This window comes from Rutilus rutilus, assembly GCF_951802725.1.
Source record: "Rutilus rutilus genome assembly, chromosome: 4".
NCBI lineage: Eukaryota > Metazoa > Chordata > Actinopteri > Cypriniformes > Leuciscidae > Rutilus > Rutilus rutilus.
Window position 1 is genome coordinate 40,622,419 of NC_140212.1, and position 25,036 is coordinate 40,647,454.

The 25,036-nt window shown below is 39.5% G+C and overlaps 2 protein-coding genes and 1 long non-coding RNA gene across 3 annotated transcripts in view; 1 reads left to right on the forward strand and 2 right to left on the reverse strand.

The window, feature by feature from the left end:
- LOC311289246 (membrane-spanning 4-domains subfamily A member 8-like) overlaps window positions 1–25,036 on the forward strand; it is a 450,268-nt gene that overhangs the window by 201,920 nt on the left and 223,312 nt on the right. The gene's annotated exons all lie outside the window — the stretch shown is intronic.
- Window positions 10,362–14,026, reverse strand: LOC311289262. Its single transcript, XR_014627093.1, has 3 exons — window positions 13,871–14,026; window positions 13,574–13,661; window positions 10,362–10,580 (listed from the first exon to the last, which is right to left on the reverse strand). It is a non-coding gene; the product is annotated as an uncharacterized lncRNA (long non-coding RNA).
- Window positions 14,034–24,998, reverse strand: LOC311289082 (membrane-spanning 4-domains subfamily A member 4A-like; the record flags this gene model as incomplete). Its single annotated transcript, XM_084406841.1, has 7 exons — window positions 24,879–24,998; window positions 22,976–23,132; window positions 22,680–22,790; window positions 22,513–22,587; window positions 17,947–18,075; window positions 16,367–16,483; window positions 14,034–14,192 (listed from the first exon to the last, which is right to left on the reverse strand). Exons 2-7 carry the CDS (start codon window positions 23,105–23,107, stop codon window positions 14,034–14,036), a joined length of 723 nt encoding a protein of 240 aa, XP_084262967.1. The 5' UTR covers window positions 23,108–23,132; window positions 24,879–24,998.

A 25,036-nucleotide genomic window follows, 5' to 3' on the forward strand; every position in this document is an offset into this window, starting at 1 on the left:
GGAGCTCAAACTCCGCGTTTCTCAGCGACAGCCCAGAAACCTGACTGATCTAGAGAAGATCTGTGTGGAGGAGTGGGCCAAAATCCCTCCTGCATTGTGTGCAAACCTGGTGAAAAACTACAGGTAACGTTTGACCTCTGTAATTGCAAACAAAGGCTACTGTACCAAATATTAACATTGATTTTCTCAGGTGTTCAAATACTTATTTGCAGCTGTATCATACAAATAAATAGTTAAAAAATCATACATTGTGATTTCTGGATTTTTTTTTTTAGATTATGTCTCTCACAGTGGACATGCACCTACGATGACAATTTCAGACCCCTCCATGATTTCTAAGTGGGAGAACTTGAAAAATAGCAGGGTGTTCAAATACTTATTTTCCTCACTGTAATTTACAACTCCTTTCGTGCAAAGTGGGAGACGCCGGTTCCATGTGGCGGGCTCGGTCAGTTCAGCGCGGAGTTGAGTGCTGACAACACTCATCTCATGGGGGCTATCTCTCAAGGCGAGATCCAATCATGCCTCCAACGGATTTCGAACGCATCCGCACCAGGCCCAGATGGGATCGGGAAATGGGACATTCTCGATTGGGATCCTAAGTGTGAGACCCTCACTCGACTGTTCAACATGTGGTGGTTCACAGGAGTCGTTCCAACCAGTCTGAAGAAAAGTCGTTCAGTGCTAATCTCTAAGACTTCAGATCCAGGAGCGGTGATGGAGGTCGGCAGCTGGAGGCCGATCACCATCGGGTCTATGGTCCTAAGGCTCTTCACTAGGGTGGTCAACAAAAGAATGCAGGAAACGGGTCCGATCCACCCTAGACAAAGGGGGTTTCATCCTAGCCCCAGGTGCGCGGAGAACATCGAGGTACTGCAAGGCCTCATCCGCCACTGCAAAGAGGAGCGCAGCCAGCTTGCGGTGGTATTTGTCGACTTTGCACAGGCCTTCGACTCCGTCTCCCATGAGCATATCCTGTCAGCTCTTGGGCAGATGAATGTGGACACGCACGTGATAGATCTAATCCAGCAGATCTATAAGGACAGTACGACCCATGTCGAGGTCAAGGGTGGGATCACCCCTGATATTACAGTGAGGGTGGGTGTTAAGCAAGGAGACCCGTTGTCCCCCTTGCTCTTCAACCTGGCCTTGGACCCCCTTATCCAAGGCCTCGAACGCAGTGGCAAGGGATACAAGGTCGCAGGTCAATCAATTAAGACTCTCGCTTTTGCTGATGACCTGGTGCTGATTGGAGGATCTTGGAGCGATATGGAGCACAACCTACTCCTGCTGGAGGAGTTCTGTAGGATTACGGGACTTCGCGTTAACCCGAAGAAGTGTCACAGCTTCATGGTCAGGCCCTGCAGAGGTGCCTTCACGGTGAACAACTGTCCCCCATGGGTTCTGGGTGGCAAGGCCCTGCAGCGAACAGGCATCGAGGATACCGTAAAATACTTGGGTATCAAGTTCAACCCCTGGGGAGGGGTTGACAAGCCTGACCTTGAGGGGGCGTTGGAGGACTGGTGCAGAAAGATCGGGAAATCGCTACTTAAACCCTCCCAAAGGGTGGTTCTCCTCAATCAGTACGCCATACTGAGGCTTTTCTACCAAGCCGACCTTTGCGAGGTCAACGACCTTGCTCTCCTGCGCCTCGATGGGACAATCAGCCATGCAGCAGCCATGTCACCCTGTAGCCCAAGACTGGTTGCCCACTGAAGCTAAGCAGGGCTGAGCCTGGTTAGTACCTGGATGGGAGACCTCCTGAGAAAACCAGGTTGCTGCTGGAAGAGGTGTTAGTGAGGCCAGCAGGGGGTGCTCACCCTGTGGTCTGTGTGGGTCCTAATGCCCCAGTATAGTGACGGGGACACTATACTGTCAAAGAGCACCGTCCTTCGGATGAGACGTAAAACCGAGGTCCTGACTCTCTGTGGTCATTAAAAATCCCAGGATGTCTTTCGAAAGAGTAAGGGGTGTAACCCCGGCATCCTGGCCAAATCTGCCCCTTGGCCTCTGTCCATCATGGCCTCCTAATCATCCTCATATACTGAAGGCTTCATCACTGTCTCCTCTCCACCAGTAAGCTGGTGTGTGGTGAGCGTTCTGGCGCAATATGGCTGCCGTCGCATCATCCAAGTGGATGCTGCACATTGGTGGTGGTTGAGGAGATCCCCCCCTTCTATGTAAAAGCGCTTTGAGTGCTGAGAAAAGCGCTATATAAATGTAATGAATTATTATTAATCAGAAGGTATGTGAAGAAGTGGCTGCATCTTCCACAGTCTACCTCTGATGGGCTACTCTATGCAAGGAACCGGGATGGCGGCCTGGGGATATGCAAGCTCTCTCGACAAATCCCATCACTTCAGGTGAGGAGGCTCTTCAGCCTCTCACACTCCACAGATACGCTGGTCCGGATGGTAATGGACAACTCCCGCACTAGATCCAGGTTTAAGGGGCGTGGTGGAGGGCCGGTGGTAACATGGACAGTCTTCCATCCCTGGGGAGGGATGTTTCGAACGCAGGAGGAGACACCACCGATCCATTGACAGGCCACCACCGGGTGTGTGTCCAGTCCCGAGTGACTGGAGGAACGACGAATTCCTCAGATGGGCAGGCCTACCGACTCAGGGGGTGGGGATACTGGGCTTTCACCGCTCGCCCGCGAGCAACGCATGGTTAGGAAATCCGGTCGGGTTCCAACAGAGGCACTTCATTGCAGCTCTCCAGCTGCGTGCATGAGTATACCCCACCCTGGAGTTCCAATGCAGAGGCAGGAGCAAGGTGGGGGCTGCCTGCAGGCGCTGCCCATACAGGTTGGAGTCATGCTCACACATCCTTGGGCAATGCCCAGCAGTACAAAGAGCCAGGATTGCCGGGAATGGGAGTTCAGGACTTCCCAGGGGGCCCTGAGACGACTTGACCTGGTGCTAATCCGTGGGTCCCTTGCCTTGGTCATTGATCTAACGGTGCGTTACGAGTATGCTCCTGACTCTCTTTCCAGGGCTGCGCAGGAGAAACTCGATTATTACGGTCCCCATAGAGAGGTGATAATGCGGGAGTTGGGAGTGAGGAACGTACAGGTTCTTGGGTTTCCCTTGGGAGCCCGGGGCCTGTGGCACAACGGGAACTGCAGGATATTGACGGAAATTGGTCTCAGCAGGGCGAGAGTTAAGTCCTTTAGTAGTCTGATGTGTCGGAGGATCCTCCTCTACTCGTTGGACGTGCTGAAGACTTTTCAATCGTCCCTGTGAGCCTAAATCAAGTGGCAAAGGGGATTAATTTTGGACAGATTTAAGACTAAGGGATCAATTGATGATTGGTGGGCCCTGACATGAGAGATCAACTTGGAGGCAGTTGAGGAAAGTACGGAAGGGGAGTGAAGGCACAATTGACTGGGCGAATGGTTGAGGACCGACAAATAATGACCCAGGGGTTATGAGGTGGGTATTGGCGTCCCATCTGCATTACCAAGAATGACGGTAAGGAGGTTACCAAGGAGGTAACACATGAGCCACGAACTTGAAGCCGTCATTAATAAAAGCCAACCAACCAAGCGCAATCATAGGGTTGAGTGAGGGTTACTCCAAACCCTCCCGGCTTGACTGGTTCCGTTTTCCCTAACCCGGCTTGCCTTGATGTGGCTGCACAGGAATCTGTAATCGTTCCTCCGCATGACAGTCGGGGTGGGAATCTGGTTGGACCTGAGGGGCGAAGTGGGGTCCCATGGGTGACTGGTCAGTAGGAGAGTCGCCCTTCCGACCATCAGTTTCCACGGTTGAACCTACCCGCTCAAGGGGACACGGAGGGCGGACAAACCGGATTTTCAAATGTCTTATGTTATGGGCGGAGGGGACAAGGGATGTCGAGAGAGGCCGTCGGATGCAAAATCAAGGGCGGAACATCAAGGACTCATTGTCAAGGAGGGACGGAGGTACCTTCTTCCTCCGGCGGTTCTGCTCTCGATATCAAAAGCGCAGCGGACAGAGGGTGGGTAAATCTCTCTCAAAGGGATTTCAAGTGTCTCTCATGAAAAGTTAAATGTCTCTCAATTCTGGGTGGTAGTTGACCATACACCCTCAAGAAGAAAAGAAAAAGAAACAGTTCTTTAAGTCGAATTTGTCGTGCTTCAATGAGTTTCAGTGGAAACTCAAGGAAAGGATATCGATGCTCCTCTCCACCATGCGATGTCTTCTTTTCTACAAACTGGATTGGCTCGCCATCAAACTCGCAGTCTACAGGATGTTACAGGAGGTTGTGCAGATCTTCACGAATCAAGAAGGAAAAAGAAAAGAAAAAACAAAGGAGAGAAAAAAACCTGGCCTGATCACAGACCAGAACATTCATTAAGTACATTTCAAAATAAGTTCCACATCTAAGATCCAGAATAACATCTAATACACAATTACAATTTCTTCCTGAACTAATATAATCACATTTGTTTACCTCTAAATCACTAGTTCTCTTTCATACAGACACGTAGCCAACAATGGTGATGCTGAACTCTGAAATGAACAAATAATAACCATGCGGTTCACTATGACCGCTCAAACTGAAGTAATTACATACTAGTACATACAAATATATTTTTTCTTCACAGAACTGCTTAACTAATTTACCTTTATGATCGATTTTTTTCTTTTGCTCTCACTCGGGCACACCTCGCGTGTGATCGTAAAATGGCGTCGATGAACTGCAATGTGCAATGGCCATGCGCTCTCACTCAGGCGTACCTCGTGCGTGATCGTTAAATGGCGTCAGTGAACTGCAAAGTACAATGACCATGCGGTTCACTTTAGACATTTGTTACCACTCGGATCAAAATACAATTTTTAAAGAAAATAATCAGTCCACAGCAACTAATTTAATGTTTAGTAGCAGTAATTCTATCCTATTATGAAGTATTAGTCTTTCATTATCATTAATTATGTGATACTTACTCACCAATAATAATTTATTCCTCTATTCAGTCGGCTTCTTGTTCAGAATATCTCAACTTCTCAATACTTTTTTCAAAGATTTTTAACCTCAGATATATAAAATGGATCGCGGCGATGGGATTGCTACGGTGGCCAAGAGGTGCAAAACAAATCACAATTACAAAAACAAAATAACAATTCAGAAAACAAAATAACAATTCAGAAAACACAACGACAATTCAGAAAACACAACGAAAATTCAGAAAACAAAATAACAATTCAGAAAACACAACGACAATTCAGAAAACACAACAACAATTCAGAAAACACAACAACAATTCAGAAAACACAACGACAATTCAGAAAACACAACAACAATTCAGAAAACACAACGACAATTCATACAAAACGGAAAAGGTAGGTATATTTTGAGAATGACGTACTTATCACTGATTGGACGAGACACCTGTCAATCAAGAAATTTATGATCAACTTTGTTTTGCTATGCGAAAATAGAACACATTAAACTTTACTTTGAAGAAGGACATTCATGTGCCGTGATTGTGGACATGCCGGCGACATACCACATAATATTTACTATATTAATAGTGTGTCATGAGTTTAGTATGCCTGAGCACATGGTTAGCATGAGTGTTTCGCGATTAGCGCGATAGCCCGCTATTCATTATAAATGGTCATTATGTCGATGTTATTTGAGTGTATGAGAGTACATGATGTTGTTTCAGTCTTATTTTGTTTGTAAAAAGCATGAGCATAAAAAGCATGAGATTAGAGTGTTACTACCAGCTGCCACACGTCATTTTGGGGCTAGCTAGAGCATGAGAACTGCACAGAGAGAGTGTTAAATAGCTTGTTGATCATATTTTTCCTTCTAGTGTGATGGAATGTTTAAAGTCACTTATGTCTACAACGGTCATTACTGTAAAAAAAGTTGAGAATGTATGTTTTGAGCTTTTGTTATGCATATTCTCATATGCTTCATTCTGAGTAAATACACCAACAAAGAAGCCATCACTGCAATGCTGTCTTTTATTTCATTTTTCAACATACCACGACACTAAAAGCTGCGTCGACCAGGACAGTTGTTCGGCTACCGGACAATGTGGTTAGTACTTCTGCAGAAGTTGCGTGTTAAACGCGATGACATATGCGGCTGCTGCAAGAACTCAACCCACCAGGGACAGAACAAGGACACGTCGTAGATTCGTTAGGCGTACCTATCACTCCATGGGACCGAACTATCTTTGGAACGTTGATGGGTACGATTTGTTTTCTACCAGTACTTCCAGTATCGCTTGATTCCGGTTGATTGACAGGTGTCTCGTCCATTCAGCGATTCTCAAAATATACCTACTTTTTCCGTTTTTTCTGAATTGTCGTTGTGTTTTCTGAATTGTTATTTTGTTTTTTTCTGAATTGTTATTTTGTTTTCTAAATTGTTATTTTGTTTTCTGAATTGTCGTTGTTTTTTCTGAATTGTTATTTTGTTTTCTGAATTGTTATTTTGTTTTCTAAATTGTCGTTGTGTTTTCTGAATGTTTATTTTGTTTTCTGAATTGTTATTTTGATTTTAGACTTGCCATTGTGTTTATAATTTGTTGTTTTGTTTTTGGATTTGTTATTTTGTTTTTGTAATTGTGATTTGTTTTGCACCTCTCGGCCACCGTAGATTGCGTCTGCTCCTCTCAATCAAGCTCGTCTCTTCTGTCCTCGCACATGCTCGTCGACACTCATGACGTTAATGACAAGAGAGCTCTCATTGGTTGATCGCTGAGAATTTATTTTAGAATATATTCACATATTTTTCTTAATATTCTTAATCTTAATAATCTCTTATCAACTTTTATTAAGGGAAAATCATATAACTAAATTGTGTAAGTTAAATAATTAACTTTATTTAACCTGTGTTACACATGCAATGATTACAAATGTGAATAAGGGATGATTGGATTGTTAATTTTTTTAGCAATTGTGACTTTTTGGATGGTGACTAATATTACTGAAATTTTATTAGTAATTGGTTGCACTACTAGTTACCAGGGAAAGTAATTGCATTACTGTGCATTACAAGTACTCAGTGGAAGTATGATCCCCCATGGGTTACTAGTAAGTTTAAATAACTGATTAAAAAAGATTACAAAATCCTCTTTTTATTCCAAAAAGGAATACAATTTAACTATTTTATTAACATAGTTTTTGTGCATTTCTATGTTAATCAGAACTGGTTGTCCTCACTTGGTGGGCATACTCACGCGGTCCTCACTTAGTAGCAATTACAAGAATGTGTGTGTGTGTGTGTGTGTGTGTGTGTGTGTGTGTGTGTGTGTGTGTGTGTGTGTGTGTGTGTGTGCGTGTGTGTTTACAGGGGTTTCACACAAGATACCTGTCCTAACTGAGTAACATGTGCTTCAGATAGAATGAATGAACAATAAAGAAGGACAATGTAGATTAAAGTAATAAACTACTTTAAAGGAATATTACTCTGTTTGCTGTTTCCCACCAGACTGACTTCGATCATCTTTTTAAATATGTTCATCTTCAGAAGAGTAAATCACAGACATAGTTTCTTCAGAAGAAGACCTGAAACAACTTCTGGAAAGCCACAAACAGCCAACTGGCACATCTAACACTGTTTGGTCATTTATCAGTTTCTAAATTAACTGCATGTTTATTTGTTTGCTTGTTTATTTATGACCTGTCTGAATATCATCCCTCTACAGAATACTCTAGACATCTCTCCTTTACCATACTCTGCGAAAGAGTTTGAGAAATGCCGAAAGCATGATGCGCTAAATGTCTCACAGATATGCCTGTTCAGCTGCTGGCTGTGTACGTCCAGAAGTGCGAGACAGACATGTGTATCGACATCAGTGATTGTGAATCAGTGAAGTCAATTTCATTTTTTTAAATAATGTTTTCATTTCACTCATAGTAAATAAAATATGAAGTAAAATTTACAACTGTCAACATTTTTAAATTGACATTTCATTTGTTACAGGAGCCTAGAGATTACTCACTGTCTGATTCAGAAGTGCCTTCCATTTCCACAAAAGTGGAGGATGATCATGCCAATGTAGGTTGTTCAGTGTCATGCATATACCAGTTTAACTTCTGAATAATGTATAATTCCCCCTTTAATAATTGATTTAACATGATTAACAAATCAGACACAAGTCAGATTGACTGTAAGTCTACTACTTTTTTAATTGATACAAGACAATTATTTTGTGTTACCCTTATTAATGCTACTATGTCTGACCACTGTGATTTACATAAAAGGACCCTATATAACGGCTCCCGAATGTTTTCTCCAAACCAGAAAAAAATCACGCTTCAACTGATGCCTTCGATGTCTTCTATATTTAATGTCTTCCTCTCAAGAATCAGGACAATCAACATCACAAACATCCAATGGACACTGAAAATGTAAAAAAAAAAAAAAACTGAAAATAAACCAAAATTACAATCAAATTCATGATGAAGTGATTTTGCCAGTTCGATATATAGCTTATTAAACTAACCAAGGAATATGCAAACATACCGTGTGTTTTCCAATCAGGATTCAGGAGACATTTTCTGATCAAACACTCTTCTTAATTTTACACCTCTCAATTTGTGTGCGACTCCTCGTGTTTCTCTGATTTTTCTTTTCCGGTGGTCACACAAATAATCAAATCACATGACCAGTACGTCTTATGTTACTCATTTTCTCCAGTAGGTGTCACTATTGCCAAACTATCATGCAAATTAAATATACAATTCCCAAATAAGTATTAAAGTATTACACAACATTTATAATACAAAACAAAAACTTTCAAAAGTGAAAAATATTCAGCAAGAAAATACACTATCTGCGACAGCTACACCCTAGAAGTGCCATCTACTTCCTCAAGAATTGATAGTTTTAGTGGGAATGTAAGGAGTCATTTAAATAAGTGATTTCTCACATTGAATCATATATTTAACATTTGTTTACATCCACGGTTAGGGGACAAGTTGGATTCTTCTTCAGCAGTGATTGATGTCAAGGTAAGACCAATGCATGCAGGACTACTTAGTGTAGTTTTGTAGAAGGAAATATTATGTAATGAGTATGGTATAAAATTACATTTTATTTTCAGGTTAATTTGTTGTTAAAAGGGGTAAGGATACTTAATGTATCAAATAATGAGACTAAGTTTGATACTTGCATGTCTCGCCCATTTGGATTAAACTGTCCTGATGCAGTTTGTTGAGGCTCCAGTTGATCTTTGCTGATGTGGTCTTGATGAGAGAGAACCAGTGGTTAAGGAAGGGAGTGTTAGAACTAAACTGATGGTTTGCTCAAGGCTGTTGATCTGCTGAATTTCAAACAATGCTATAACTTCTTGCTTTCCTGTATTCTGCTTCAGCTCTCTTTCCCTTGGTAAACTGTATGCATGTACTGTATGTATGTGTATGTTAGAGTAGTTTAAGTGTTTAGACTAGTTATTAAAGTCTTGTTCATGTCACACGTAAAGTTGTCCGTGTCTCATCAGGTGTGTTTAGCTTTTTTATGTTTTTAATTTAGTTATGAAGCCACTGTGTAGCGACAATGGCCTTCTTGTCACTTAGAGGTGTTGTAGGATTATTTCTGACGCGTAAGATCCAAACAAGACGCTTCTATTCCAGTAATGCATTTATCTCTTTATTTGTCACAGTTCCAATGCCAAAACACATTATAATCCACAAGTTAGCATGTCCACATACGATCCTGACAAGGTCAAAATTATAATTTTTTTATATAGAGCAATATGATTATTATATTATAAATAGAGCATAATGGCTCTTACACACTGTATACCTTATAATATATTGTGTAGGCAATTAGCTTACTTCACTGTGAATAGAAAAGCCTGACAATATCACTGATAAATACCTTTAAGTATTGTGGTTTTCCACCATGTTTCTCACTGACATGCACACAACTCGTACAGATCGAGGCTTAAAGAAAATCCTGAGCTTCCCACTCGTATTTACGACATTGTGGTGGCATTTATGTGCGTTCAGCAACTAAATATGATCTTTACGACCTGACTTGAATGCACCAATAGTCACCATTGTATATTTGGTCTGAAACACAACTGCTCTGATGTTTTACTGCAGGACAGCAAGTGTGAGTGGATTTTCTGTCATCTTTGCAGGACTGTGATTTGAAGAGTGTGCAAAGTAACATATTTTAGCAACAGTGTGAAAGTGAATAATACGTAACAGGCACAATACCGGTACAACAACACAAAATCTATTGGTACAATTTGCGTCACATGACTAAAATTCATCCTCATCGGTTTCAAATACCTCCGTTTTGACAGTCCACACTGCGTTTTCAAATTTATCCACTTCGGAGAACGTTTTCAAAAAGTTTTGTTTTCATTAATAAAAACACGTCTCAGTGTGGAGAGGGCCAAAACGGAGAGAAAAAGATGTGTTTAGACTAAACCGTATTATTGTGGACAAAACCTGAATCACTGGAAGAACCTGTGTGTCCTGAGAAAGCATCAAACCCAACAGCAGGACCACAGCTCTGTCCACTTTTTAATATTCATATATAGGATCAGCACATTCACTGTATTGTGGGGGAACATCTGCAGGATTGTGATTCACGGAGGAGTCGCTCACCAGAGTTACCTGCAAGAAAAACAGGTATACAATCAGCTTTAATGCTTCTTTACTGATCATTCTAATCAATTCTTGCTAGGGATGTCCCGATCAGGTTTTTTTGCCCTCGAGTCCGAGTCCGAGTCATTTGATTTTGAGTATCTGCCGATACCGAGTCCCGATCCGATACTTCTATAATACATAAAAAAAGAATAAAGAAGAGCGAAAAAACAGATCCAGGATGTTCCTTATTTTTTATTTAATTCACCTTATTTTAACATTCAACAACTCTGTTAACAAACAGAGCACTTCTGTGAGGTAGCTTGAACAATCAAGTAATAAATAAATTCTTCACTTTTGGACTTAAGTGCAACAGTAAATATAAAAAAAGTCTAATATATAAACAAATAGCACCTCAACTTAAAATACCCGGTAGGCATGTAAACAAATAAAAAATAAAAGTGCCACAGTGTTTGCAAAGCCAGTAATGTGCTTTTAGGAACTGCACTCCTAACTCTTACGCCGGTTTCACACTGCACTTTTAGCAGAGCGTGCAGTGCGTATTTTTTTCGCCGTCCATGTTAACAGATTAAACTAGTCTTTACAGCATTCACACCGCGTGCAGAGGTGGCGCGGCAGTGCGTATAGCAGAGCAGAGCAGAGCAGGAGTGCCGCGATCGTTTCGGCGCCGAGTCTAATTTTGCTGCGCCGCTTTTGCTGAATTAAAGTGACAATACATTGATCATGGCCAAAATACACCGCAGTTTTATCCAAAAAGTGCATTGATGATATCTATTGTGTTTTAAACAGTCAATCAAATGACCAACAGCAATGTAAAAAAAAAAAAAAAAATGTCCAAAAACAAACTTGTTGCCATAACAAAAACAAAGATGAAGCAAAAGTTATATAAATGAAATTATTAATAAAATAAGCTTCTTGACAAATCTTTTCTCTTAAATGTATTTGAAAACGAAAAAAAGCAATGCCAACTTATCCATTATAGAGTACTCTGTCTGTACACAACCCGCGGTTCAACCGCGCATGACAAACACTGCCAGTGTGAAAGCAAAACGCGCAAGTCCTGCTCCTGCTCACCATACGCACTGCTCCTGCGCTGCTTACGCGCGTGCAGTGTGAAACCGGCGTAACTCTGTGCCACCGCATAACTATAGATGTGTTAAAAAATAATGAGAATATATATACATATATATCCGAGTCCTGTTTGGGAGGTAACGTCCGATTCCGATCGAGTCTGAAAACACGTGATCGGGCCCGATTTCCGATCACGTGATCGGATCGGGACATCCCTAATTCTTGCACATAATACTTTATATGTTTTGGGTATTTTAACTAGTGGAGGTCAACTCTGTTATTGATATAAACTCTGTTACCATCAATGACTACGTTTACATGCAGCCAATAACCCGTTCAAAACCGGAATATTAGCAATAACCCGGTCACACACGGCCATGTAAACACCGGCAAAAACCCGGATATGCTCATATCCCAGTTTTTAAAAACCCGGATATGATCCCTGGGGTACCCCTTTTCTAACCCGAATATTTGGTCATGTAAACGCGTATCGGCATATCCCCATCAAAAGGAACATTGATTTGTGTTCTGCGCATGTTCTATTCGCAAGGAATCTTGGTCTTTTGAGGAGAGACGGCGCATACAAAAACCCGTGTGCAGTATACCGGAAGTAAACAAGAAGTAGAGGTTAACATGGCGAGACGCAGCACAGCAACACACTTTTGGAGCGAGGAAGAAAGCGCAAACAAAGGCGATCGCTATCTGCCCCGAACTATTCATTATCCGGGTGCTGCTGCTGTTGTTGTTGTCTTTGGATACAGGAAGAAGAATCGGAAATGACGCATATCGCGTCTTAAGGTTGTCCGTACGTCCAGACGCTAACCGGGCGTCGCTGTTTACATCGGGATATTGCCAATTGATTACAAATTGCATGTATACAGGAGTAACTCTCTCTGCTCACGCATGTAAACGGGTTATTCCGAATGTTTCAGAAACCCAAATAGTGACCTTAACCCGTTTGTTTAAGGTTTTGCTTTAAAAATGATCATGAATCATTGTTAACAAATTGATTAGAAGCTGATTAGCATAACAAGTATTCTTACTACGTGACATTTTAAAGGATTTCATTCATTTTTAAAGCTGTTTAGAGAAATTGCACACCATCTTGGCAACTTTTCATTTATTTCATTTCAATTCATATATTGATATTTTTACTCCAAAACAAAAAGTATCTTGTCTTATTAGGTTTAAAGTTGAATTTAATGGATGAGGAGACAAAAGTTATCTTAAGAAAGACAGGGTTTTGAATTGTGTTACATTTGTTAATTGTATGTTTTTGACCCAATTTGTCTATAACAGAGTTGACAGATGTTTCTGTTAGTACATTGATTTTCAGAATCAATATTTTAAATCTTACAATCTTAAGACTAGCAAATATCGAAAATATTAAATTTAAAGCGTGTTCTATGAAAAGAAAAGTTTAACAGAAAAAAAAAAAAAAATCCTATTTTTGTTTTCTTTCTCTACTTGAAAAATACCCGCAATCCTTGAATGGGTCATATGAATAAAATCAACACTAATCCAATTAATGGATCATGGATTTTTAAAAACCATTTTCACTAGTTCACACTTACAAATAAGTCAGATAGAATAAATGCGTATTTGGCGTGCTGTCCGAGGAGAGGGCTCCGGGCTCGGTATTCGGCCCGAACCCAGAGTACTCTCCCCGTATTCCTGGCTGTGAAAGAACAAGCCAAGGGTGAGGAGTCGGGGTGGTGGAGGGATGCTGAAACTGTGTTAGGTGAGTTGACAGAGTGAATATATATATATGCTTCCTCTCATGCTGATAGGGTAGACATGGTAATTGTTTGATGAGATGATTGATAGATTGGTTGATTGATTGATTATTTGAACGTGCTCCTCCCGAACTTTGTTTATAAAACATCATTTACACAAAGTCCCATTAGACTGGTGCTACAAGCTTCTCTTACCTCTGATTTGTTAAGATCACGGGAGTGATTAGGCCCAAACGCACCAAGGAAAATCAGCACAACAATCAACTTGGTGAACATGCTGCACCTTTGGAAAAATGCACATGTAATTCTTACATCTTATTGCACAACTTCCTAGTGTAGTATAAATTCAATAACATTTGCAGACAGTTCTAGTATTACAGGTTTATAGACAGCACTGTATTTCAAATGGAAAAAGTAAAAGACAAAAATCCTGCTAAAATGTTTTGGTGTGGAAACTGGAAACAGTGAGATTGAAAAACAAGCTTCTCTTACCTCTGATGAATTGGGTCTAAAGGCATAGGACTGTGGAATAACAACATGGTAACTTGGAAGCACCTTCGGAAAAATACACATGTTGCGTTTTATACCTTCTTACTGCAATATAAATTTAATAACATTGGATGACAGTTCTAGTATTACAGGTTTATAGACAACACTATTTCAAATGGAAAAAGGAAAAGACAAAAATCCTGCTAAAATGTTTTGGTGTGGAAACTGGAAACAGTGAGATTGAAAAACAAGCTTCTCTTACCTCTGATGAATTGGGTCTAAAGGCATAGGACTGTGGAATAACAACATGGTAACTTGGAAGCACCTTCGGAAAAATACACATGTTGCGTTTTATACCTTCTTACTGCAAGATAAATTTAATAACATTGGATGACAGTTCTAGGATTACAGGTTTATAGACAACACTATTTCAAATGGAAAAAGGAAAAGACAAAAATCTTGCTAAAATATTTTGGTGTCGAAACTTGTGCAGATTAGTGTTGCACGGTGTACCGATACTTCAAAAGTATCGCGATACTCGGAAATTAAAAACGTCACGATACCTAAATTTATCAGTATTGATACTTAAAAAAAAACAAAAAAACGTCTCCCTATGGACGTCTGTGTTTTTTTCCTGACGCACGCAGCAAAGAACCTGCCACTGTCAGTGTCATGTGACAAAACACTACAGCGAGATGGCTGCATGTGCGAGCACAAGTGGTCCACGACTCGTAGAAAAAGATGACGCGAGGAGTAACATATGGAAGTATGTTGCCTACCTTGCTCTGTTGCACGGTGCACCGATACTTAAAGTAAATCGGAAATAAAAAACGTCACGATTCCTTAATTTATTAGTATCGATACTTCTAATAAGAATGACCGCGTTCCAGATTTGTAAGGCCGGCGACACACTGGCTGCGTGTCGTGTCCGTTTTTATTTCGGCTCCCATGTTAACTGCCTGCGTGACGTACGTGTCTGGGCGCAGCTCGAGACGCGCGGAAAACGCGTTCATGCTAGAAATAGAACCGACGCCTATTCTTCACGCGACACGCAAGCGTGTCGGAAGCGTTTCCAGCCAAAATAGAATAGGAAAAGATGTTTCTATGTAATTTTGACACGAATACATATTAATAAATGACATTTTGATGTTTGAAAGTTTTGACATAAATACAATATAAATGTAATTTAAAAAAAAAATATTAACACTGCCGACGTTGTCTTTGCTGCTATATATTTATGTTTAACATGAAGTATAGGCCTTCCACAACTCTCTCCCCACGTCAAATATATCACCAATGAGGCTTATCATATGTGATGCGATCTGGGAAAACCCACCACATGGTGAAATTTTACCTATTACAGGTTTTGATATCATATGGATGCTGGTATCAAGCCCTTTCCAAATCTGTTTTTATTTTTATCATAGCTTGTTGGTAGCAGAAGTTATGTTTATCTGAAGTCGGCCGATCGCTATGATTTTCTGGAACGGAATTTTGAGAAAAACAGGTTTAATTAACTGTCACCGTTGAGACGCGTCCATCTCGCGATTGTTATGAAACTGCGTGACGTTATAGTTTAAAGAGGATTGGCGCGAAATGCGCACTATACACATTCACTGTACATGTATGTGGTTTATGTTAAAGGTAAACTATCTTTGTAGTGTTACGAGACGGACAGGTGTATGGGATATACGGCGATTGTTTTGTTTTTTTCACCTCTGCCGGGCGTTAATGGTCGCATAGAATGCATTAGAGAAAGAGAGTATTTTCAGCTTGACACTATAAATCGCTGTTTTTCTGCACTAAACAAGGGAATTTTGCCAAGATATTTTCAGAGATAAGAGAAAAGATGTTATAGAATAAAAATTTAATGGAAAAAAAAAATTTGACAAAAAAACTGACATTCAAACTATTTTGGAATTTACTGAAAACGGCCCAGCGCGACATCGCATCACATATGTTACCAATATTAAACATTGTTTAATATAATCGCTGTTCATATTTTTATTCAAAGTTCAGAATCAAGATAAAGCTCTTATGTTTCTTATGATAAATGAGATAATGCTGCTAAATTTATTAAAAAAAATTACCTTCAAATGTCATTGCTCTAATTTATTTTTTATATTTTTATATTTCATATTTTGTTCAAATGTTTAATATATCTGCTGTTCATATGTTCATTTATTAGTGTGTTATATGATTAGAATGTTGTCCCGGTTTTAAAATAAAGCACAGCAATGATATTTGAGCGTGTTTCTCCCTTTTCAGGAAAAGTATCGAAAAAGTATCGAAATCGCAATACTTGACTTGGTATCGGTATCGAAACAATAATTTTGGTATCGTGACAACACTAGTGCAGATTATTGAAAACAATAGAAATTGAAAAACTACCTGTCTTTCTGTCAATCTGCAATGTCCTAGCAACCACCCAGAAAACCCTAGCAACTACTTCGCCACCATAGTGGCCACTCAGCTTCTAGCCCTGAACGCATCACTCACCGGTGGAGAACAGCAGCAGGCGTTGGCTTTACAGGCAAATGCTGACAGAACGATGGAGATGATAAACTCAAGGATAGAGGATACCAAGGACACACCACTGATCCCCCAGAAGAGGGTCTGAGAAAAGATTAGCACAAATATCAATGAAATAAATGATAGTTACTCACTCATACGCTGGCTGCAAGTGCAGAATGTACAATCCTTGAGGTTCATATGGAAATATAACAAATCAAACTAAACGTATAATGTCAAAGCCTTCTTGCATGGTAAACAGGGCTTGACGTTAACTTTTTTCTCACTAGCCACTGTGTCGAGTGGTTTTCAGAAGTTACAAGCCACTCAGCGTTTTCACGGGCTATTTTTTTTACTAGTGGGTGCAACTACACTATAGTTAATGTATGTAAGTAAGGATAGCAAAATAAAGTAAATGTGACATTCTTCATCCAAAAACTCTTCATACAGTGACTACCAGTAAAATGTATAAAAAATTATTCAGACACTTTGATCTGACCATGTTTTGCTTTAGTGTTTTTTCTTTAATTGCTAATGTGACCTTTTTACACGCAGACTGAACAAAATCAAGCATTTCTTGGTAATTGGTTGACCTAAATTGGTATTATGTATGAACAGATGACAGCTAATCAACCTAATTAATTTGTGAGACAGTCTAACAGAAGGATGAACAAAACCAGTGAAATATCAACTGATTTTATAACTCTGAGTTCTTGTAGTTTGTTATTACCATTTTCTAAACTATAGCGAATAAACTGATAATGAGAGAAATGTTGAAGGTGTCTGAATAAATTTCTGGAGCAAATGAAATGAGTGAGTGAGGAGAGGCGGGTTTGTGTGTAACTCGCTGTCGCTATTTTTGACCACTACATTGCACTTAGTTTATTATTTCAGATGATTTTAAGACTACAATTGAAAAATGTATATATCAAGCATAGCGTTAGTTCTGGCAGGTCACGTTAGTCAAGCTCGCATCAGCTGACCCTCAGCTGATCCACATCTACCTATAGGAATACGACACCTATCACCGTATACATATATAAGCTCCTTCAGTATTATCAGCAGCTATCGCGTTTCTCAGGAGCAAATTACCCTCCTCCATCCCCAGCTCCTCCTCTCGCCCAGTCAGGATTTGACATTCTGATTCCCCTTGAATCAGAATAATTATTGAATAATGTTGTACTTTAAATCTTGAATTAAATATATGTGCAAATTTTCATGTTGGTTCTGTTCTGTTTACCCCAAGGGGGATTATTGCTGCTCTCCCTGCTCTTATCCATGCTAGGCTGCATGGATGCGCAGGGAGTTCTCGCCCAGAATGGAACCATTCCGCCAATCCAAACTGTATGCTAATTGTCAATCATATTTGACGGTAGTGGTCCTGACAGAAATGAAATTCAGTCCGCCGAAGCGGCTAGTAGGAGTGACTGTAACACGCCACTGCTGAAATACACACACATTAGGTGGGTGTTAAAATCAAGACGTTGTTTATCAGTAACATTGAGAGGTCTATGAAATTATTCTATTAAATGCAAGTAAAACTGTGAGTAGAAAAGTTGTTAACATACCTGGTAATTATAACAGTCATATCTATAGCAGTAAGGGTTATCTCCTATAGAAAACGCCAATGAAAGGATAATAATGAAAATGCCTGCAGTTACAGCACTTAAGATGTTCATTCCAAGTGAAGCTTTCACCTATAGGCAGAAAAACAAGTTAATAAGTTAGAAAGCACTTTACCCAGTGTGTTAAAGCAGATCATGAAACAATATATATGGTAGGGCTGAAAGATTTTTGGAAAATAATCTAATTGCGATTTAGTTTTACCAATATTGCGATTGCGATTTAATATGTGATTATTTTAAGCTCTTTATCTTTTCTATTATTCAACAAAAACAAGCTATAAATCTTTAGCCACCTCATGAGCCGATCAAAAAAAATTTATTTCATTTCAGTATTTAAGAGTAGGCTTGGCGTGTTCATCTCTTTTGAAATGATAAGATGTGGTTTGTCCTGTCTGTTTAATAACTTAAGATATAACTGACTGTGTCACATTTTGAGATGCAAGACAAGTACATTTAACCACGTAGACGAGTCGCTCACAGCCGCATGCTCAAACACTTTTCACAAAGCGCACGCAAGTATTTGAAATTGAAAGCAGCTTCTGTCGGTGATTTTCATATTTTTAATATATAAGCCAACTGCAATCCAAGACATATGATGCCCAGTGTTGGGTATAGTTACTTTGGAAAGTAGTTAATTAGGTTACAACGTTACCATCAATTAAAAGTAATCAGTTACGTTACAACGTTATCTATTCATAAAAGAAACGCGTTAGAGTACTCATGCGTTACCAAAAATTAAAAGCCGTTTGCAGCGGCTCACACATGACAGACACAGCCCCCGGCCCCTTTAAATGCACCTAGAAGTCGTGACTCCTGACAATGAATAACGTCAGTCATCCGACTAAATTAACACTGCAGGATAACAATAACAGGAAATACAGTCAGCAATAGGCTATTCCACATGGCGTTTTATTTATTTATTTATTATCACAGAACATATTAATCAAAATTCGCACCTACCCAGCCCGGGTAGCCTAGGCTACTGTATATGAGCACCATACAAGATAACTCCTGATTTTTTCTTTAAATCGAATGCAGTTATCAAAGTGTATCAAGTGTGCTTACTTGTAAACACAACCTGAGGTAAACAGGCTTGCAGATTTAAATCCATTTAGAGAAATGAAGAACCAGTCAACGATCTAACCGAAATTAACAGCTGCCTGTCAAACAAAGATGATTACAAACCGGAAAATTTTTTTGGCGGTCGACAGATGCTTTTCACCAACGCAGAGTGTGCATTTTCTTTTCCTTTTCGTTGACAAATTGATCATGATATGCGTACTTCCATAAAACGCTGTCTTCTCTGCCATCTTGCCGGGAGTTCAAAAAAAAAAAAAAAAAAACCCACACACACACACAGACTCAGGCGCATGCAGGGCACAGATGTATCACAGCCATTGACTTTACCCCTCATTTACACTGCACACGTGTGCGGTGCATTACGTCTGCGACAAGGTTTTATTCCGTCCTCCACGCGGTGCCAACTCACACCAGTTGCATTTCAGAAGCGGAGCGACTGGATGCGCGAGACCACGTGATTTGCCTGTCCGACGTGGTTTTTCTTGATTTTGGTGGTTTCTACCTTACAGTCTATGCTTTCTACCAAGGATATATTGGTGTGCAATACAATTGGGAGTTTGCACATGGTGTTTATTTTGAAATTGACAGTGTTTTTTTTACTTTTATTTTGTATTTCCGGTGCGACTTGGACGCGCGTCCGTCAAAAATAGACTAGGCGCCTATATTTAGCGAAGCGGCGCGGAGAGCCGTTTCTGGGAAGCTTCTGAAACGCGCCGCGTCGCGGCCGGTGTAAACACAAGCATTGACTAGAATGGGCGCGATCAGCTCCGGTAGCCGTGTCGCAGCCGTAATGCGCCGCAGATGTGAGCAGTGTAAATGAGGGGTTACGATGACAGCGCTTCGGCTCCGCTGATATACCCGCAGGTGGCAAAGTAGACCTAACCCCTCATTTACACCGCACACGTCTGCGGCGCATTACGGCTGCGACACGGCTACCGGAGCTGATCGCGCCCATTCTAGTCAATGCTTGTGTTTACACCGGCCGCGACGCGGCGCGTTTCAGAAGCTTCCCAGAAGCGGCTCTCTGCGCCGCTTCGCTAAATATAGGCGCCTAGTCTATTTTTGACGGACGCGCGTCCAAGTCGCACCGGGAATACAAAATAAAAGTCAAAAAATCCTGTCAATTTCAAAATAAACACCCTGTGCAACAACCCAAACGTATTACACACCAATATCCTTGGTAGAAACCATAGACTGTATGGTAGAAACCCAAAAATCAAGAAAAAACACGTTGGACAGGCAAATCACGTGGTCTCGCGCATCCAGTCGCTCCGCTTCTGAAATGCTCCTGGTGTGAGTTGGCACCGCGTGGAGGACGGAATAAAACCTTGTCGCAGACGTAATGCACCGCACACGTGTGCAGTGTAAATGAGGGGTAAGCCTACTGTCTGACAAAAAGCAGGCTGCAGTCGGGATTTTCCTTTCCTTAAAATAACGGATTACTTATTACGAAGTTACTGATTACTTAACGCAAGAAACTAACGCGTTAAGTTACACATTTCACGAAAAAGGTAATTAGAGTACTCTAATTGTTGTTACCCACAACACTGATGATGCCTTCGTAGAGCATTTGTAAGTAAAATACCGGCGGGCGAGACCGCGCACTACAAGAGTAACATCACGCAGACCGCGCGTCTCTCATATCTTGTGCAATGAAGCAAGCGAATGTCCTTGTAATTCGCTTCAACTTTTCCAAACTTTTTTAAAGATTATTTCTCATACGGTTCGAGTGGTGTTGTGTGTGTGTGTGTGTGTGTGTGTGTGTGTGACAGGAATTAGAAGCAAGCAGAATACGGTTGTTTGTAAAGCACGCGCGTCTTCACATATCTGTGTTTAAAACTAAGCTCAGACATAAATCTGAAATGATCTTAATCGATACAGAATCGTTGGAGAGAATCTATAACAAAATATCACATAAATGAAACATAAACTGTTATTTCCTGTAGCCTGGCCTATATGCGTAGCGTGCCAAGTTGATGCTTCATCTGCAATACAGACTGGCTTACTCTCGCGTGTCACGTGACCAGACTGTAAATAGCAGCTTTGCAGTTAAAAAAATCGCATTTCATCATATCGCGATATTATCGCAAATGCAATTAATCGTTCAGCCCTAATATATGGAGCACTATAAAAAATAATAATAATAAAGTTGCAGGTTGCAATTATAAGGCCCAAGTACAAATGACTCATGAAGACAGAACAATTATACAACGGCAATTTCTCTCTTCAAATATAATAAGAGTCTAAGAATTTCAAATATAATACGGGTGTCTGTGTGTGGAACTATTCTTCTATGTACTATTTTACAATAGACAAATAATATTGTCTCTTCATTTTAATAGAATAGCAATACATTTATTTATATCTGGCAACTTGACATGTTTTCTGTATCATGTAAAACTAAAGGTAATTTGGAGATCACCGATTTCTTTGCAAACTGATTAGATTTTGATTAGACTTCATTGATCTTTATGAGAATATAATGGATTTTATGCATAGTCAATCAAATTAACCATTTACAGAGCATCCTGAAAGTATCCATAGCACTTCACTTTTTCCACATTTTGATATGTTATACTGTAGGCTTAATCCAAAATGGATCTGAGCCTCGACACAATCCTGTCTGTACAGACACTTCATGGCTTGGTTTGTGCTCTGACATGCACTGTTAACTGTGGGACCTTATATAGGCAGGTGTGTGCCTTTCCAAATCATGTCCAATCAACTGAATTTACCACAGGTGAACTCCAATCCAGCTGTAGAAACACCTCAAGGGTGATCAGTGGAAACAGGATTGCACCTGAGCTCAATTTTGAGTGTCATGGCAAAGGCTGTGAATACTTATGTACATATGATTTTTTTGTTTTTTTATTGTTAATAAATTTGCAACGATTTCAAGCTAACTTCTTTCACGTTGTCATTATGGGGTATTACTAGTAGAATTTTGTGGAAAATAATGAATTTAATCCATTTTGGAATAAGGCTGTAACATAACAAAATGTGGAAAAAGTGAAGTGTTATGAATGTTTGTTGGTGTTTTCATATCATCCACATATAACACTTTTAATGTTTTTGAAAGATGTCTCTTATGCTCATCAGGCCTGCATGTATTTGCTCAAAAATACAGTAATATTGTGAAATATTATTACAATTTAAAATGATAGCTTTCTATTTCAATATACTTTTAAAATATAATTATTTCTGTGATGCACAGCAGAATTTTCATCAGCCATTACTCCGGTCTTCAGTGTCACATGATCCTTCAGAAATCATTACTACCGTTCAAAAGTTTTGGGTTCAGTAATATTTTCTTTTCTTTTCTTTCTTTTTTTTTGAAAGAAATGAATACTTTTTTGGGCAGTTTGTTTAGTGTTACATTAAATAAAGTTTGTACTTGAACCCCTGAAAATAACAATGATGTGCGCATACCAAACACAAACTGGAGGAGGCTTTGCCATGGAGTTTATTTTCTGCAGCAATGCAGAGTGATCCTGTGATAATGTACTGAGAGGAGAGAGAAAGGATTCTTCTGTTAGAATATTTAGCTTGTGTTAGAAAAGACAGAACTGTACTTAAGTTGTATATTGTTTGCTTACGATGAGAGATCCCCAATAAGGAATACCAAACAAGAGAAAGGTGGAATATGCATTGACTGTAGCCACAATTCCCAACAGGAGAATCAGCAGGCCGATTATTATCTGGACAATCTGAGGAAGACCAGAAAACAGGCTCTTATAGCAGGGGAATAGTGACTCACAGTTATTAGCTGAGCAGGGTTGCCAGATCTGCACAACAGTTTGTTAATGTTTGTACTACTGCTTTTTTGGGATTTTTTCCCGTGCCTTTCCTCCTTCACATGTATAAAAATAAATTTTATTGAAAGATTTCTCACCCCGAGTGCTTTTGGTTGGCCTTTCAGGAAAGCCTGAAGTCCTTGAGTCGCTGGAGCCGTTTGTCCTGGGGCCTGAAACTGGATGACCAGCGTCGACGAGTTTGTGGGAATGGGAATGACGGTACTAGACATTCTTCTTTCTGAATCTGAAATCGACCTGGACAAAAACAAGACATGTAAAAACATGTGAAGAATAAGAATATACAGTGCATTCACAGCGCTTCACTTTTTCCACATTTTGTTATGTTACAGCCTTATTCCAAAATTCTGTATTCTAATTCTGTATTTTTATTGTAAATAATAAACTTGCAAAGATTTCAAACAAACTTCTTTCACGTTGCTCATTATTATTTGTAGAATTTTGAGGAAAATAATTAATTTAATCCATTTTGGAATAAAGCTGTAACATAAAATGTGGAAAAGCTGAAGCACTGTAAATACTTTCTGGATGCACTGTAAAATAGATTTTCATAAATAATCTTACCAGTGTAAATGTTAAAGCAATAATATCTTAGTAAAAACCTTAAACCTTTTTTTAAATATATTACAGACAAGCAGTAATTTATCAATTTGCAACAATAATATTTCATTCTCATTAGGTGTATTCAGGCCTTTAATTTGAAATAGCGATGAACATGAAAAATCATGAAATACTGAGAGAAAAAGGTCTGAAAATGTTTTAAATATAAAGAAAAAAAAATGTATTCTCGATTTGTGATGTGGTGCGAGCTATAATTATAATTTTTTATGCCTTTATTCAAGGTTGAATTCAAATGAAATACTGCCAGATTACTTCTGAATAGGATGTCTACTTCATAAACTGTATGAAAATTATGGAAATATATGGTTCAGATCACTCAAACCATATATGGAAATGGACTCGCCCTTATATGGTCAGTAATAGAGCTTGGATGTCATCTAGTGAAAAAGTGTTTTACTGCGCACAAACAAAATCTTACTGAAAGCTATTTGAGATATCAACCTAAAATTTGTAACATAACTTAATAACATAACTTAATTTGTAACATAACATTTCTTGCAGTTTCAGAGTAAAACATGTTTGTCTTCTTTAAAACAAGACCAACCATAGGTCTATATTCCAAAGCATTCTTGAATTACAACCATTCAGGTTTGGATAGTGATTTTCATGTCTATGCAGAAAAAAAGGGTTAAATCACCAATCAGTTTGTTTCAGGGTTTATAAGCCAAACTTTGTTATGACAGATGTAACAGAATGATTTGATATACCATTTTGCTTTATGTGGTGTGTGTGTGTGTGTGTGTGTGTGTGTGTGTGTGTGTGTGTGTGTGTGTGTGTGTGTGTGTGTGTGTGTGTGTGTGTGTGTGTGTGTGTAAAATGGCCATAAACAGGTTTTCCCATTATATTCCATATATCTATACACTGTATGTTGCATATTAATGTGTTTAATGAAAAAATAAGAGTAATAATGGGAGTAATAATTAGAAAGATTTTCGTAATAATATCTAGGCCTACTATTTATTTAATATATAACTTATTTCCTATTCACTTGTTGTGTCTCCCAGAATGAGTAGGCTAATTAACATTATATTATATTTATTAATATTATATATTATATTTTAATATTTGAAGGCATGCTTTTGTGCAAATGAAATCTGCATCAGAAAATGTGCAGTCATGCGGAGACCCGCCCTAAACATGTCCACAATAATAACTGCTGGAGACAGAGCTTCTGAGAGGAATGTTATATACATAGAGGAAATATTACAAATATTTACTATCAAAGTCTAATAAAAAGTATACTTTTCCGTCTCAGTGTGTTTAGTTTCGGTTTCGATTTGAAGCGTTTTCATCTCGGTGCATCACTAACTCAGTACTCTGTTAATAACGACCAGACAACACAAACTGTACATGAACGAGTACCTGGACGAGCTCAATCTTGATCGAAGTTCTTGTGTGTTTTGTGTCGTCGTGGAAGAAGCCGATCTCGACCTTCACGCGCTGTTTTACACGGAGAGATGAGAAACTCAATTAGGGATGGGTGTGCCGTGCACTTGTTGGAGGCAGAACTGCTGCTGTCA